The 18034-nt window shown below is 38.0% G+C and overlaps 1 protein-coding gene across 1 annotated transcript in view; it reads left to right on the top strand.

The window, feature by feature from the left end:
- LOC149064794 (uncharacterized) overlaps nucleotides 1–16155 on the top strand; it is a 45240-nt gene extending 29085 nt beyond the window's left edge. The window contains exons 18-31 of the mRNA XM_089255096.1: nucleotides 2696–2786; nucleotides 3660–3818; nucleotides 4071–4374; nucleotides 5382–5625; nucleotides 7057–7237; nucleotides 7399–7624; nucleotides 7996–8115; nucleotides 9594–9766; nucleotides 9866–10043; nucleotides 11821–11865; nucleotides 11971–12046; nucleotides 13229–13275; nucleotides 13811–14050; nucleotides 15726–16155. Of these exons, the coding sequence (XP_089111222.1) occupies nucleotides 2696–2786; nucleotides 3660–3818; nucleotides 4071–4374; nucleotides 5382–5625; nucleotides 7057–7237; nucleotides 7399–7624; nucleotides 7996–8115; nucleotides 9594–9766; nucleotides 9866–10043; nucleotides 11821–11865; nucleotides 11971–12046; nucleotides 13229–13275; nucleotides 13811–14050; nucleotides 15726–15805 (2164 nt within the window). The 3' untranslated portion in view covers nucleotides 15806–16155. The remainder of the gene's footprint in view (nucleotides 1–2695; nucleotides 2787–3659; nucleotides 3819–4070; nucleotides 4375–5381; nucleotides 5626–7056; nucleotides 7238–7398; nucleotides 7625–7995; nucleotides 8116–9593; nucleotides 9767–9865; nucleotides 10044–11820; nucleotides 11866–11970; nucleotides 12047–13228; nucleotides 13276–13810; nucleotides 14051–15725) is intronic.
- Nucleotides 16156–18034: the final 1879 nt, after the last annotated feature.

Below are 18034 nucleotides of genomic sequence, written 5' to 3'. Positions count from 1 at the left end.
AATAGTGTAAATCAAAGTGTACAGTACATTTCACCACAACAATTTAAGTAATAAGAGATAAAAAAAGATAAAAAATTGCTATTATTTATTCTTCCGCAATCTATAAATTCTATTAATATTGTTATTTTGATTCATACTTCAATAAATGTCATATTACTTTAAATTTATACGATTTTCATAACATTGCACATTAAATCGGACGGAACTCCGCTTAAGCCGTCATAATTTTTCGATAACTTGAGGTGACGACTTATCGAGGTTTTTGTATGTAAATAAAATTGATACGTATTAAACAATATTTATTAAGGGAATGCGAACTCCATCAAAATTACTGTTTATTTTTTTAAAAAAAACCCCTACCGAATACGAAGAATCGTGCACGTGCGACACGAAATTCTGCGGCACAGCAGCAGCGCCAACGCGTGCGCGCGTACAGCGCAGTTTCGCCTCGTGTCTCAATTTGCGCTGTCCTTCTGATTTTCGTTGGCTGGAAAACAGAGTGCTGCCCTGCGTCGTGTCGCGAACGCTGCACGCGTTCTGACTGAGGCTAGGCGTTCACACATATTGCCATCATTGGAACGAATCTAGTATTTGGACCACCACACACGTGAAGTAAATTAATCCATCCCCAAGGTGTAGCGGTTAAACAAACATGCGCAAAAAAGAAAATGTCAGAATTTGCTTTCTATTCGTTTCAGAAGGGAAAACGCATTTGTGTAAATAAATCAATGTGACGTGCCACAACGAAATGGCGTTTCCGTTGAAACCATAACACATTTGGGTTGTTTATTTGCCATTTCCGAAAAACACATACCAATAGGAATAAGCACGTGGCGTTCATGCTCGTGGTACGATATACTTAACACTCGGTATCTCACGAGGATAATTCATTTATGTGTTTATTATTATATTATTATCAAAATTATCAGCGGTGTCACAAGGAGAATAATCATTAGGGGTATGTGCGATAGTTGCGGTCGCAGTGGGGCCATGTTGTTTGGGGTACGAGGCGCAGTTTCATTAATTGAAGTGAAAAAAAAAAAAACATCAGAATTATATATATTTCTCATTCTCTATGATATTTTATTTCATATAAAAATTCTGAATCTTCATCAATTCTGAATTTCCATAGATATTCTGGGAAAATTTCTTCTATTAATTCTGATTTTTATCAATTCTGGAATTATTATTTTCACAAATTCATAATTTTCATCCATTCTGGAATTATTTTTTTCACAAATTCATAATTTTCATCCATTCTGGAATTATTTTTTTCATAAATTCTGAATTTTCATCAATTCTGAAATGATTATTTTTTTTCTTAATTCTGAATTTTAATCGATTCTGGAATTATTTCATAAATCCTCAATTTTTCTTTATTCTGGAATTATATCTCTCGTTAATTCTGAATTTTCACTAGGAGCTGATATATATTTTCTTTCCAGTATTTTTATTTTTCATTCATCAATCCTGAATTTTCACAAGTTTTCGGAATATTCTTTTATGGCGTCCTAATATTTTCATTAGTTTCTGAATTATATTTTTTCATTTTGCCGTAATTTTCATTAGTTTTGGAATTTTTTCGATCGTTTTAAAATTTTCTTCTGCATTTTAATAAATTCGAAATTTTTTCATTAATTGTTGTTTACGTTTAATATGGTGTCTATATTTTTTTGTATGATTATTTTTCGGCATTCCTGTACATTTTTTAATAATGTATGAATTTCTGGATGACAAATTCCCCCGGCCACCCCGAAACTGTTAAGACGACCATGACCCGCCATTATTTTCGCACAGGGGCCCCGCGACTGGTAAGGGTGGTCCTGTTTGTAAGACCGCCCTTTCCAGAAGCGGGTCCCGGTGATAAAATTATAGCGGGACTCCTGTACCCGATTTTTTTCTTCTGTGAGAGAGATAAATCGAAAATAATCAGAAAATGAAAATCATGAAAATTCAGAATAAATGCAAGAAATAATTCCAGAATTGAGGGAAACTCGGTATTCCAGTATTGATGAAAATACAGAATTCGAGAATTGAGAAAAGTTCAGAATTCCACAATTGAGTTTAAGAAAGTTTGCAACTGATGAAAGAAACAGCTTCAGACCTGAGAATAAATCAGAATAAATGAAAAAAATATTTTCAGAATTGAGAAAAATTCACAACTCCAGAATTGGTGATGAATGTTCAGAATTCTGGAATTGATGAAAAAGAATTTATCAAAAAAACAATTCCAGATAAAGTAGGAAATCAGAATTTATCAAAAAAACAATTCCAGATAAAGTAGGAAATCAGAATTTATGAAAAATAATTCCAGAATTATTCGTTTCTAGATTAAAATGCAGATTTATACAGAATTGATGAAAATTCAGATTTTATGAAAGAAATTGTTGCCGTAAATCCGTAAATAAGGGACTCCCCAAAACCTGGGGCCCACACCCACTAAGGGCGGCTCTGTCTGCCAGAGACATCTGCTGCGCTAACAATTTGGGACAGCCTGTATAAGTATTCTTTTCTCTCCAGCGTAGTCCAACCCTTCCGGGTAAATGGCTTACATCCCACCAGGGACAGAGCCTGGACTACGACTGGCCTTTAAGCCTGTATAAGTATGCCACATGGAGCACTACAATATCTCATGTACAAGTATTGTTGATGAGTTATTTTATTAATCTTTTGCTGTTTCTCATTTATGTTGCAGTGATTCAGGAGGCGGGAGAAATGACAGTGCAGTGTACAATTTAGGTCTTGTTTGCAATACATTCGTGGATAACCGGGAAGAGGAAAACAAGGTATGGTTCTCTCGCATCGATGAAATTCATCGTCGATATTTCTTTTAGATCGTTGCTGATAAACACAAAAGTATTTTTCATTTCAATTTGTACCCATGGACATGGCTCCCGTGTCCCAAGGGCAGGGCTGATATGGCGCCCGGGAAGATTCTTATCATTTTTTTGTTGACATGAATACGTCTTTTAAATCATCTGACGATACCGGGTGCACTCGAAAAAAGTTGTGTAACGAAGTAATTTCTCGAACGCTCATATCTCTGTAAGTATTCAGAATATATCAATGTTTTTTGATGTCTGCGGGTAGATCTCGTTAAGACAAATCCAATGATACCAATGTGGTCCTAGTGCCTCTTTCGGTCTTGATACCAGACTCTCGGCCCGCTATTATAACGAAATTGTTTTACGCTATATCTCAGGAGGTTCGCAACTCAAATGAAAGACAATGGCATCGTCTGTAGATATTCTAAAGACGAATCTGATGATACCCTACGGATTTTCATCCGGTCTGGACACCAGGCACGAGGCCTGCATTCGTAACGGAATCGGTTCACGCTATACCTTGACAAGTTCGCAACGGAAATAGACAGTATTGGTATTGTCGGTTAGCAATTTCAAGGACAAATCCTATTTAATCAATTTCATTATGTCATATTACTTACCATGGAAAAATAAGCTAGAGAACGTATTCATGTCGGAACTTGCAGCAGTGTCCATGATACAGCCTACCACAATTTTTTTTTTCATACTATAAATTCACTTTAGAGGGGGCCTGGCGAAGATTTCAACCTAGAGACCCTGCTGCAAGAAGTGGTGTCCATGTCCATGGAAGTATTTTATCGTCTATCAATGAATTTCTTCTGCAACCATTGACAGGTCGTCATAAGAATGGCGATGAGACCCCTCGATGACGGGTCGCTGAAGCTGAGAGAACAATTTAGTGTCGAAGGATACGCCACCGTCGGATCCCACAGTAAGAAGATCGACACTCTGAAATTCGTTATAGCGATGGAGGCTGACCAAGTGGAAGTGGAGGTAATAATTAATTTTCTCACAGTAAATTTGAATTGAAAGTATCGATGCATCGAAGAAATCTTTTTTGGGGAGCTTTAATTTCAGTAACTAATTGTATTTAAGTAAGGCCTGGCCGACATTTATTGAACCTATAATTTTTTTTTTACATGGGTTTGTTTTAGAATTAGACGTAGAATCATGATATTTATAGCAGTGTGTGGGGCATTATAGAATATGGCACGATAACAAATGAATAAAATCCGTCAATTGCAGAAAAACGCGTCGCTGAAACTGGTCAATCCATCACCGATAGAAATCCGTATACACCAGAGGTTATGGGTTCCTTTCAACATCACTATCCCACCGGACTCACTCCTCAAGGTGCAAGTGGAGGCAAGAGCACCTGTCAAGAAAAACAGAGCGGTCATGACCGTACACAACATCAGACTGGTGTCCGGTGGAGCCAATATCCCATGCCCGATGCTTTACCCGCAGCCTAAAGTGGAGTTCGCTCCCGTAGTGGAGACAACTCAAAGTGATGTCATCAAGGCTTACATAGGAGTTTTCACTAATTTAGGTAACGTGTTTCTCGTTTGTGTCCATTACACCGAACAACAAATTCTGACAAATTTTCTGCGTCCGAAACAAAAGTAGTCATTTCTTATGTAATTCGGTTTGCTGAACACGAATTGTGACCATAAAAAGTTTGATTGGCTAACGGTACGGCTCAACATTTAATGCACATATAGTATCACAATACAATACATTGAAACGCAACGTATAAGTACGTAGAAAACAAAATAACACAATTTATAGCCCATAGAAACTTCAGCCAAAACATTTGATATACATGAAAATCCATAGCACGTATGCATTGCTATTTGATTTCTTTTTTTGGCGTTTTTGCTGCTGTAACGGTAACCGTGAGAGCTATGGTTTTGTTCCTCTACTCATCCCCGATCACATACTCTGAAACACCAATATCTCAAATTTCATTCTCATTCGTGCGGTCACTAGGGGCTCGTGTATCGGCATAGTTATTTTATGGCCACCCAGTATATAGAAACCGACAAAAATACGCAGATACGGCATGGGCGGAGATACGGGGGGGGGCGTGGGGTGGCCAGCGCCAAAGGTGAAGTTGACTGATCTAATGTATATATGCATAGACATCATAATCATCGTGCCCCCCAGAAATAATGACCATGCCTCCCCCCCAGACTTCCTAGTCTATCTCCGCCTATGACATACGGGTTGGGTAATGGGGCTCTTCCAATCGTCCATCAGTGGTCAGCCAGCATCGAGGAGGACCATTTTCCCCTGGTATCGTTGTTATATGGTCTCTTCAGCACATTTACACCGTATAATAATGCTCGTGAAGCACCTTTTCAACTGTTAACATGATTATGTCCCCAAAACGAAAGCCAATAAAACTTTTTAATGGCAATATTCGTGTTCAACAGGTCAAAACCATTCGAATATATAAAACCCATGTTAAAACCATTATGAAACCCAATTTTATTGGATCAAAGACCACGAAACGAATTACTAATTTCGATCATTTACGCGTTTTTTATTTTAAAGGTTTGACGCATAAGATGAACATGGCCCTGGAAGGAGATGATGATTTAACCATCGAAGTGGAAGTCGAGATGTCGGACCACCCAGAAACGACACACATGTCCGAGTTCTTGCTGAACTTCACGGCCGAGGCCGGACGAAGTAAGCTGCTCGTGCAGCAGCCTATGAAAGTTTGGAGAGACGGTTCCGAGAGAGCTGATCTGGCCGTGAATGTAGAAGTCGATACCAAAAAGACATACCAGAGCGGGTGAGTACTATGCAACCGGTATGAAAAATTTCCTATGTTTACAAATAGGGCTTACTACAAGACTGCTGAGAATCCATTTATCTGAAGCAGGGGTTATTAACCTTTTTCAGCCGCGATCCAAACTCAGCAACAAGACCAGCCTCGCGACCCATGGAACTTTGTTTTCGAAATTAGTGGAACCAGTGACAGCAATAAGTGTATTTATCAGAGGACTGTAAGTGGATTGTTATGACCCATCGGAAGCCTCCGAGAATAAAGTTTGGGTCGTAATGCATAGTTCAAGAGCCCTGACCCCTAGTGATTTGTACGACAAATCTTGAAATCCCCCTGCGATTGAAGTTTGGGTCGTGATCCATAACTCAAGAATCCCTGGCTGTGAGCGAATTTGTACGGCCCCTATCCCGGAAGCCCTTGCGAATGAAGTCTGTGTAGTGACCCGTAGCTCAAGATCTCCTGGCTGTTAGTGGATTTGTATTACTCATCTCGGAAGCCCTGACAACCAAGTCCCTGTCATGACCCATAGCTCGAGTCCCTGTCTGTTAGTGGATTTTTAGGGCTCATCTCGGAAGCCTCTTCGAATAGGGGTGGGTCGTGATCCATAGCTCAAGAATCCCTGGCTGTAAGTGGATTCGTACGATTCTTTCCAGAAACCTCTACGAATCAAGCTTGAGTAGGGACCCGTCGCTCAGAGTTCTTGGTTGTTAGTAAATATGGACAACGACCAATCTATGACGCTATGCGACCCATAGGTCAAGAAACCCTGATCTACAGGGTGTCCCAAAATTTGTAAATAGTTTCAAAGTTCATAAAAATTGAAGAAATTTGGTTTTGAATGCGGTTTGCGAAAAAGTTATTTCCAGGAAAGGGATTTTTTTTGGTACAGGAAAAAAAAAAAGTTCAATTTTGTGTCGATAGAGGGTACTACATGAAAGCAAATCACACCAAATATACAAATCAGAGGGTGTACGATTAATACCTCATTTCTGAATTTTCCTGTTATTGACACTCACATAAGGTTTTCATTGAGATGTTGACATTGGTGGATATAGCACTATTCGTGAAGTTGTTTTGCCTCAGTTACGAATGGCCGGCTTAAAATTTCGAATGTTCGTATTCTAATGCACCGATCCCTTCAATTTTCTGAAATTTTTGATTATTTACGAATTTATGGGACACACTGTATGCTCTGGGTGTGTGTGTGTAGCCCATAACGTATTAATGTTGTCAGAGTTAGACCTATTTTGTTGTCTGCAGGTGCTGCCATCTGGCTTTCATATTTTGAAGTGAAGGTAGAAAAAATGCTTGAGTAGGACTATTCATTTATACTGCTATTCTTTGGATTTTCGGATGTAATATGTACTTCTATTCTTCGTATGCAATATGTACTACTTACACCTGACTTACCTAATGACCAATTTTTCGTGTCCACAGGGACAGCTTAAACGTGACAATTACAGCTACGCATACCAAAGAATCTACGGCTGAACCGCTGAATGCCACGATCCGCCTCTATCTGCCACCTTACATAGAGTTCAATAAAGTCATCTTCAATAATGCCACTGTGGTAGAGAAAGTCAATTTCCTGACTGAAGCTGGTGGTTTGGACATTGTGGTGAGCAGCATATTATCGAATTACTCCATATGGTGATTGCAATCAAAGAAATTACGATAAGCTTCACGACTTAGTCAGTAATCAATTTTTTTGGGAGTAACACCACACGAAAAGCTACAATGAAAAATTCCATGATTTTCTTTTTTTTTTTTTTCTGGCAGTTCCCGCAGTTTTTATTCTCAGACTCGGCTACAGTGATCGTGGACCTGTTGGCTGATCCGAAGTTCCAGAGGGGTTTCGGAAGAGGAGAAGTCAACGCTACCACCCCGTATCGCGTCCTCTGCACTCAGACTTATCGTGAAGAACCATCTCCGAATCCAGCTACTGCGGATACAATTGTCAGCTGTGGACCCGTCGATCACATCATGTACGTGGTGAACAGCCAAGGTGTGAATGCAATTTCTCATACTCTTCAATACTGCTTTTTAAGGTTTACTGGAGGCGCCACAAGGCAGCGTTTTTCGGCTTTTCTGAAACTAAGGATCAATGAAGTAGATGGAGCAATTCGACGGACGATTACCCAATGGGTCTAATGGGTTCAATCTTATTTTTGAACCCACGCGAGAATATTAATAATGCAATACAGTACAGTACTGTGTTTGTGGTATAGGCTTGAGTAATTTAAATTGAATTTTCAAGTATGTCTGTGGGTCATCTGTCCCATAGATTAAGAAACGCTGCCATAGGGTGAGGTTTTTTTGTGCGCATCGTGATAGGGTGAGATCATTTTATTCCTGTTGCTTTTTTCTTTCTTTCAGAATGTTACCGGTCTCTTGGCTTGTACAATCCTAAAAAGGTTTACAAGTGTCAACTCAGTGCGTCTTCTGCCGCTAAGAAAGAAACAGGTCCTTTTAACATCAGGATGACCAGCAGAAAGGGTAAGAAGATTGCACGTATACTTACAGTTGCATCGAGCTTGTGGTGGGAGGAACTCGAACCAGGGCCTGGGATAATAAGAGCTGTCTCATGACGCTCTGAAGCAACACCCCCTATAGATAAGAATAATAGATAAGATCGAATAGATAGATAAGATCGAATAGATAGATAAGATCGAATAGATAGATAAGATCGATAAGATAGATAAGATAGAATAGATAGATAAGATAGAATAGATAAGATCTTATCTATAGGGGGTGTTGGCTGGAGCCGGCATCAGCTCACGTCATCGCCTTGACAGAACCGATTAATTCACATTGGCCATCCTGGTATTTCAAGGTCGCACTTTAGTTAAAAGTAAGACGACTTCTTGTATTAAGGAGTTCTAGTTAAAAGTATTAGAGCAGTGACTTCACTCACTTAATAAGAGGCCCACGCTCACCGAGCCAAGGTGGCGAGAGAAACTTCAAAGGGATGAGACAGCTCATGCGTAGCCATAATATTGCCCTGTGTGTGTGGCTCAAACAGATTTCTTTCTTTTTTTTCTTTTAAACCAAGCGTAAATTCTGTCTATTGTCATGGGCGATTTACCACCAAATGAGCCGTGCCGGAAGTGTGTATGTGTAGCTAACAACCCGAGTATGTGTTATGCGTGAATTTCAGTGCTGCCATCTATTTTTCAAACTATGAATAAAGTGTAATGATTGAATAGTTGTACGGTTGTAGGTCTGTTGCTCTCTGTGGTGAGACTTTTTAAGGGGGATATCGGCTCGCATTCACGCCTCGTAATTAGTCACCTCGGAAAACCAACTTCAGCCGAAGCTCGAACAGCTACAGTATTTTTTAGCACGAAGCAGAACATTTCAGAATCCAAACATCCAAAATCAAAATCTTTTACGTGATCATTCACGGTCAAGCCGGCACCTCTTTATGCGTAACAAATGATTACACATGCATCATTTATTTAATTTTTATGAATATACCGTGGGAATCCAAGTATATTACATCACGAATATCTAAAGATGCACACCAATGGGGAACCGAAGAGTAGATGAACATGGGGTAATTCTTTTTTATACAGTCAGTCGCCCATTGCGGAAAACACGGAAGTAATACCATCAACTTATCATGTTTACTGTGAATTACCATCGGGGAAAAACGCCAGTTTTTAGGTTCACATCAACTTGGTTTAAGTTGTCTTATGGCACAGTCCTTAATGGTAATCTTGGGATCATGCCATTGATGTCGCTCATATCTGTACTAAGACGTTCATATATACATTTACTATACGTAGAGACATATACAATCGACGCCCGTTCGACTAAACTGGATGTATGGCCATCGTAATTGCAAACGGGATTTTCCTCGAATAAATTATTCGGTTATTGTTATCATAAACCCCGAGTCTCGGTGTGATAACATTAAGCGGCGTGAAATGTATTGTGTGTACCTTTCATGAACCAATGATTTCCTTCCAAAGGTTGGTCACCAGCACTCAGGCTGGGCCCACACAAGCCTTACTATCAAGTCGATTTCCTGAGGACGACGAGGATCGCCAAAATAGAATTCGCCAAAGTTGACAACACACGATACGTCACCAAATACAGTCTACAGTACAGCCACACGGGATCAGACTGGTTGATAGGAAATGAGGTATAAGAAAACGAATTTTGCTATAGCAATCTCTCTGTAACACACTTACCACTTGTCTTTATTATTATTATTTCATTATGTGTTTTCCTACACTTGCAGGTTACAGAGCTGGAATATAACAAGAAAGGACGCGCGATTGATGACCTGCAGAAGCCAGTACAGACAAGATTCGTGAGAGTGATCATTGAAGAAGCTGAGAAAGGCAACGAGGATACGATGTACATCGGGCTCAAAATGGAAATGTACGGCTGCTTCGTGGCCGAAAAATCACCATCAGGTAAATAAATAATCGACCTACCGGTAATTTTCTTTTCTTTTCAGTAGTAACGCCATGTTTATTTACACTGTAAAACAGTGCTTCACCAAATTTTATGCTTCAAGCACGGCTGGACAAATCTAGTCATGGCTAGGGCGTGTAAAATTTTTAACCCGTATGTACGTATTTTTTTCGACCACATGGCCGACGTAGGCATACAAAAAAAAAAATTCAAACAAGATGACCATGAAAATTTCCAATGTATTCCCCCAACAGGTCGATTGCGCCCAGTCTGATTTTCGTCCTTGTGGGTGACGGGAGGTAGGAAGTGTCACTATGTCTATAGAGACAGGATTGCTGCATATAAGCAGAAATCAGTTTTTGATAAAAAGAAAGATGAATAAAAACAGTATAGTGATCAGGAGTGCACTCATATGGATAAAAACTTTGAACCCATAAGGATCTCACTAATATCAATTACAATAGGTGAATCATTTTATCAAGTCTGCCTGCGAACCACCTATGCCATCGTCGCGGACCTCGGACCAGGTTAAGAAACGCTGTTCTCTATGGGTATAAGTAGAATCGCTAGAAAAAGCTCGAAAATGTCTCAGGTGTTCAGCTCCCACTTGTTCAGGTCAGGTGCACACACCTCCCTCTTCGTACCCTTAATCAACCGTCGCATATTATAACAGGAGAATGAGGAATTATCGACGCTTGCAGTCCACATAAGGATGATCTGGTCTAACAACGATTTAGATAAAGTGTTTACATGCAATTCTTAGAAATTGAAGGTGAGCGCAATCGACTTATTTCTTATCACAAACGGTTCATCGTGAGCGCAATCGAACTACACCCGTTTTAACACATACCGTTATAGCGAAAATATCGTTTTAACGAACACTTTTCTAACCCCTCAGATAAATTTACATAGGATCAATGCAAAAACCTTTAATTCCTTTATTACGAAATTTCGTTATAATGAAGTGATTTCTCCGGTCTCTTGGAGTTCGTTATAACGGGATTCGACTGTATACAATAGTGAAATATAAATATGAGATATGTATTCAAGTAAATCCAGTGATAATAATTTTCGGGCATGGTAAAATATTGGGGCATCTATTTTCAATTCGCGCATCTATTATTTAAAGTTACATGCCCGACTGGACATACAAATTTTCGGAGATTTGTCCAGCGTGTCTTCAAGTACCCTCCTTTACGACATTTGCGTATCCTGAGAAATGCGTAGAAGACTGGCTTATCCTTAAAATAGGTCAGCTGCTTGTATTTGCGTAACCGTAAAGCTGCATAGCAAGCGTGCTGTACAGCAGAAATTACTAAAGCTCCTTTCAAAAACACCATATATTTTGAAATGAAGTAGACTTTGTCTTCCAATTTTCAGCAGGTGCAAACTAAGAGATATAGGGAAAAGTGTTTCATTTAGAAATCAACTTCAATTATCTTCTAGAAATGTACAAAAAGGATACGTGTGATCTCTTGAAAAGTTCACTAGCTTATTAATGCAAGTTTCCTACGCTTTTCTAAACAAGCCGCCTGCGTTTTCCTAGTAATACAAAAATATTTTAAGAAATACGCAAGCTCATACCTAGGGGTTTAAGTATGCTTAACTTCATCGCAATCTTAGGGAGACACAACAAGTCTTATACGTATTTCAAGAAACACGCAAGCTCACTAACTTGGGACCATCAGCTGTAGAGGAATGATTCTATTTCAATTGTGACAGCGTAACTACTATATATCATTTTAAAAATTTATTTTATTTTGTATTTATTTCTAGTATCCTGTGCGAAGGACGATCCAACGTGGTATTCGGATGACAAAAGTAATTTATCAGTTTTTACTTCAGCGTGAATTCAATTGTATTTATTCGCTATTTTTTATCACACAATTCTTTATTTAATTTTTTGTTTCGAAAATGTATTAACAGATGCGTATGGAAGGCACTTCTCTATCGACACGGCGAGGGACATCGCCTATTTCTGCGACTTGGAATATGACATGGAGTTAGTATAGATTTCTTTGCATTTTATCTCATCCACTACATGCGATTTTTTTTAAGTAAGGAGGATTGACAATTTATTTTTGATAAGCGTGGATTTGTAGATTTGTACATGTGGAGTATCTTCTGATGTCTCTTACGCAGAAACTGACACCATTCTGAATGATGCCGGCGTTATCTGCGCGTGAATAAATGTTTCTTAACGATCGGGGACGAGACATCTCGTCCAAATGCAAATGGGAAAAATTCATTCCAGCTCTCCTTTGTTTTTTAACTTCTTTTCTCATCATCACGGAGCTTTTTTGTAACCCATTGATAGGAAGTTACATTTATCCCTCCCAGTTCTTTCTACACTACTGTTAAGCGATTCCCCCTCCCCCATCTAATGTGTCTTTATACTGCATATTTATGTGAGAAGTAGAAAAAAATATGTGAGGGGGTGAAACAGACTACTTCACTAATCTTTCTTCTCCTTTCTATTTCTAATATGTAAACAAGGAGACCAGTTTTTTGAGTTGTGTCACCCGATACTTCAATTACAGGTCATCAAAATTTATCGCCAGAAGCCTGTACGTGAAAGGGGTTATAGATGGCTGTCATCGTGCACACTCCCTGGCCTTACTTGAACAGACACCACCAATTCACTAATCTTGCCATCACTCATGCCATTCGGATAGAGTGGCCATTTAATATCTGACGTAGTAATATTTCTTGTTATCTATATAGCGTCTAAAGATATGGGCGGGCTCATTAAGCGATAATGCTGTCGTCACTGTGCTCGGCGATGGCGCTGTTATGCACAAGATGTTTTAAACCATTATTTCTTAAGAAGTTTTTGATTTACTATTTTCTGGGTTTTCTACGATTTCCAAGGCATCGTCAGCCATTATCGCTCTCACAAGGGTTGCCACTAAGGGCAAATTGAGCAGCGTGATGGTCCACTGGTATTTCTAGGATTCCTATTGAAATCGAAAAGAGAATAATGAAAGAGTACCTTATCCTACACTTTTTTTTCGGCCAGCTGGATTTTCTTTAACAATTGTAACCAACGTCACGAAACGCGTATATTTCTGAAAATGTTCGAATGGTCTGTTTCCTGCAAGAGATACCGGAAGACATTGTTCATGAAACTAAATCAGGAATTATGTAATTATGGTGTAAATTTTCTTTTTTCTCATACGCTTAGGACTCTGGTGTGTTTCTCATCGAAAGATGCAGGAAGCTCTTGGAGAAGTATGTGTATATATACCTAATTTCTAAAAATTGAAAGTTCTTGTCATGCCTATGGTGACCATATGACCCATATTCTTTCCTGTCACATTCTCGTAATTTTGACCATCCCAATTTCTTTTTTATAAAAATGTTCCGTATTTCCAACAAAGACCACTTGAATTTTTATTCTTGACTGAAAGGGAGAATTATTTTCGCAACTCGCAAATTGTATTATGATAATGATGACTATAAATCTGAATATTCGTTTCAGATGTTTGTCATTTTGAAGGTTTTTTATTCTGTAGAATTATCATTTTGATCCACACCGATTTTGCAGTACTGCTTCATTCCCCGCCGTTGGTGATTTTTCAGTGATTTCAGCAATAATTGGCAACTTTGCTCACGTTTCGAAACCGTTTTCAGTTACAGTTGGCGATTTTTCATTATCCTAATTTTAGTATTTCTCCCGGGGAAATATGGCCAGTCTAGTCATGCCAATATTCGTAATAATTTCTCGACTGAATTTACTGATAATATTTTTTGTTTTCCGCTGAAGTTTTGCCGAGAAGTTTCGGCAGTATCCTGGGTTACGATCGCAAACAGAGTCGCACTTACGCCGTCGACAAAAAACAGAGAGCGTATGTCGCCAGCGAAGACGGCGTAACGTGGGTCGCCGTCGAAGAGAAAGAAGCTAATGACACCATGGCTAAGAAATCTTTCCTCAGGAGCGAACCTGTACCAGCGTTCACCAGCGAAGACATCGAGATGCTGGAGACTAAAACTGGACGATGGGAAGGTAATATAAGACGATTCGATCATTCTTAATTAACTTTGCATCGATATCAATCACGCCAATGCCTGCTCTTCAACCTCTTTACTATTGCTGACCGGTGAAAATAGTTGAAAATTTTCGAAGAACGGCGGGAATAGGAGAAATAGTTCGCGGAACGAGAAAAAGTAGATAAATGAGGGAAAGAAAAACTCGGACGGCAAAAAAGACATAAATAAGAGAAATGATTTGTTTACCAGGGGAAAAAATGGATGAACCCGAGAAACAATATACAGACCGGAAGAAATACACCAAAAGGATAAATAATTTGCGGATCAACAAAAACAAAAGGAGAATAAATAATTTTAGGACCGGGAAAAATACATAAATAGTAGGAATGATTTGCTAACCAGCACAAGATGCGTAAAAAGAAGAAATAATTTGAGGATTTCTACTACTTAACTGTACAAATTCCTTGGAGGAAATACAAAAGTAAGAGAAATAATTTGCGGAGCGGCAAAAAAAAAAGAATAAATAACAAATAATTTGCGGATTGGAAAAAATACGAAAATAAGAGCAATAATTTGCGGACCACAAAAAATTACGCAAATACCTACGTAAATAGGAGAAATAATTTGAAAAACTGGCAAAAAAAGAAAGCGTAAATAGTAGAAATAATTTGCGCACCAGCAAAAAAAAAAAAAAAAAAAAAAAAGTAAATATCAGAAACAATTTGAGAAACTGGGGAAAAAAGTAAATAGGAGAAATATATAAAAACGGAAGTAGCAGAAGTAATTTAAAAAATAGTACAAATCATAGCATTATTTGTAGAACAAAACGAATAATAATTTAAATAAACTGGCGAAAAAAAACTAAATAAAAGAATATAATTTGCAAACTGTCAAAAAAAAAAAAAATAATAAACGTAAGTAGGAGAAATAATTTGAGTAATGGCAAAAAATGATGTAAATAGAAGGAATAACGTGAGGACTGACAAAAAAACACAAATAAGAGAAATTCCTTCAAGAGCAGCACAAAAACACAAATAACAGAAATAGTTCCCAGACCGGCAAAAAATGCGTAAATAGGAGAAATAATTTGGGAACTGGGGGAAAAAAACGAAAAATGAGAAATAATTCGAAAACTGAAAAATAAACAAAAATGTCAATACAGTAGGAGAAATAATTTTTGGACTGGTAAAAGTACAAAAATAAGAGAAATATCTTGAGAGGGGCAAAATAGAGTATAAATAACAGAAATAATTTACAGACCAACAAAAAATACGTAAATAAAAAAGAAATAATTCGAAAACTGGAAAAAAAAAAATCTTAAATGGGAGGAGTATATTTTTCCGGACCAGCACAGAATAAGAAAATATGAAAGATAACTTGCGGACCGACAACAAATACGGAAAAGAGGAAAAATAATTTGGTGGCCGACAAAAAGAAACAAAATTGTGGGTATAACAATCTACGAAAACTGTATTTTATTTATTAAATATAAAGTAATGTAGCAGCTGCATGTTTTGGAAGAAATGGACCAGCGGTTGAAGAACACTGAATCACGTGATCGTTAAATCCATTGCCGACTAAAGAATTACACACGTAAAAATTTCTATTTAATTCTCGTAATAATTTAAATTTCTTTTTAGTTTTTCGCGTAGCCGTTCAATTTCTCGTAATAATTTCAATTTTATTTTCAGCTTCTTTCAACGGTTTGATGTACGAAGGTAAGACCGACCCAAGAGCAAGATGGAGCCGATGTTGCCGAACATCCAGATAATCGGTGGAAAAAAGAACTGATAATTAAAAAAAAAAGACTTTTATCTCATCGTTGTTATTTTTTTCTTTTCGAGTATAAAATTTCTTCGCGACCGAAAAATTGAATTTTAATGAAAAGAAACCTGAGAGAAAAAAAACAAACAAACACACCATCTATTATAATTTTCGTGCAAAGATAAAGAAATGAGAGAAAATGTGATATATACATATTTGCCATACTAAGTGTACATTGTTGAAACATAATCTATAGAGAATAGAGAAGAATATAATATATATATTTGTAGCATATCAGTGAAGCTCTCAAATGAAATAAATAGTGACCGGCTTGTATTAGTCGGTCTGGATTTCTGATATGTGTGATTCTTTTCTAAACACTAGTTTCATATTTACTTACTATGTGACTAGTAGACATATGCAGGCGCAGATATATGGCGATATGTTGGAGGGGGCGACTTATTGTTCAGGTGCGATGAATAATCCCATATTTTATTGGATAGATGAATTTTTCGGCTCTTGGGAGGGGTGATTGCCCCATCAACCCTCCCCTCCTGCATCCGCGCACGAGCCGAAGCAGTCATCTTCAGCTGCGAAGCAGACATTTTCAGCATCGACTAAATCCTAGGCAGTTATTTTCAGCTACGAATTGAGCCGAGATAGAAACCATCGGTGTCAAATAAAGCAAAGGCGATATCTCCAGCTACAGAAGAAGCGGTAGCGGACATTTTTTAGCAGTGAATGTAGTAAACGCAGACATCTTCAGCGTAGAATGGAGAGGAGACATATATCTCCAGCTGCGAATAAAGCCGAGAGCCTTTTGTAAGAATAGTTTTCATTGCGGTTCAAAACTACAAAGAAGATTCTTTTCAATGTATTTTCCATAGGCTTCATTGTAATTTACTTCTCCAAGCGTAGGGTTGCCTGCATGGCCCCCACAAAGGGTGGGCTGACAGGGCTGTAGCCCTGGGGCCCGGGCAGTTCTCATCATTTTTTGCTTTTTCACGCTATAAATCAACTACAGAAGGGGCCCGTGAAAAGTATAACGGTGAGCCCTCAAAAGATTCCAGCCTGGGGGCCCCTCTCCAGGATGTGGGGGCCATGGTTGCCTGATTCTGAAATTGAGAAAAGAGGACGCTTGAGCGCGTCCTAAGTAATGTCACTTTTCCCGATTTCTCAACAGATGGCGTTACTACACTAACAAAAAACCTGCCACTGCCTTCCCAATCAGAACTGTTAAAAATAAAAACAAATACTTATCCGTCTCATGAATCGTACATACAGTCTAGTAAGTTTTATTACTTTACCTAGAGCAAAGGGAGAGGTTTTCTTTTTCTAACCTCAGAAGGGTTTTTGTTTGGGAGCGTTGCTTTCTTGCTAGAGGTGATTTCGCCATAATAATCAGAAAGGCTAAGATTTTTACGCTCTAAAAATTTCTAAAAAATGCTCTATAAAATATGCATTTATGCTTTTAAAAACTGTAAATATATGCTCTATAAAACGAAATACATGTCCTAAAAATTTTCATTCCTATCTCAAATTACATTGGTTTTAGCAAAATAATATGATAATGAGAAGTGTTGATGCTGTCTAAACTATTTTGAACCATTACTTATTGTATGAATAGAAATTCTTCGTTTTACTAACTAATCTTTCATCGAGCCAAAATTTCCCGTTTGGGCAAGTTTTCCCTATGAATTCAGAATTAATGTGCTACCATGTATAGGTAAAAATACCTATCCAAGTAGGGTATTTAGCTTTGAAAAAAGCATAAAATTAAAAATAAATAAATAATTCTTTTTTATTTGATAAATACCAAAACTCCTACAAACGCTAAAAAATTCCCCATTTAACCAATTTTGGCCAATTTTCCCCATGAGTTACCATCACATACACCGATTCAGATAACTAATCCATTTACAGCCACACACCAGTGTCGTTGAAGGGCTAGTATTTTTATGCTCTAACAATTTAATGTCATTGCTGATTGGTTGAAAAACCTGAATTTCAGGATTTTTTACCAATCAGCAACGACATTCCATTTTTAGTGCATAAAAATCCTAGCCCTAAAACTCTTTCGTCAGAGGCGGGAATAGCGAGGAGAAAATTTTTACTTTTTATCGAAAATCATGAAATATGCAAAATATGCCCTAATATTTTGAAAATATGCTCTATCACGTAAAAATAGCGAAATATGCAAAAAAAAAAATAAATAAAAAATGTAAAGACATAGAAA

This window comes from Pholcus phalangioides, unplaced genomic scaffold (genome assembly GCF_987345545.1).
Source record: "Pholcus phalangioides strain wild (caught in Gottingen) unplaced genomic scaffold, Ppha-v1.0 ptg000042l_1, whole genome shotgun sequence".
NCBI classification, from domain to species: Eukaryota; Metazoa; Arthropoda; class Arachnida; order Araneae; family Pholcidae; genus Pholcus; species Pholcus phalangioides.
The sequence above is the reverse complement of the archived record's forward strand: the minus strand, read 5'-3'. Positions and strand labels throughout refer to the sequence as shown.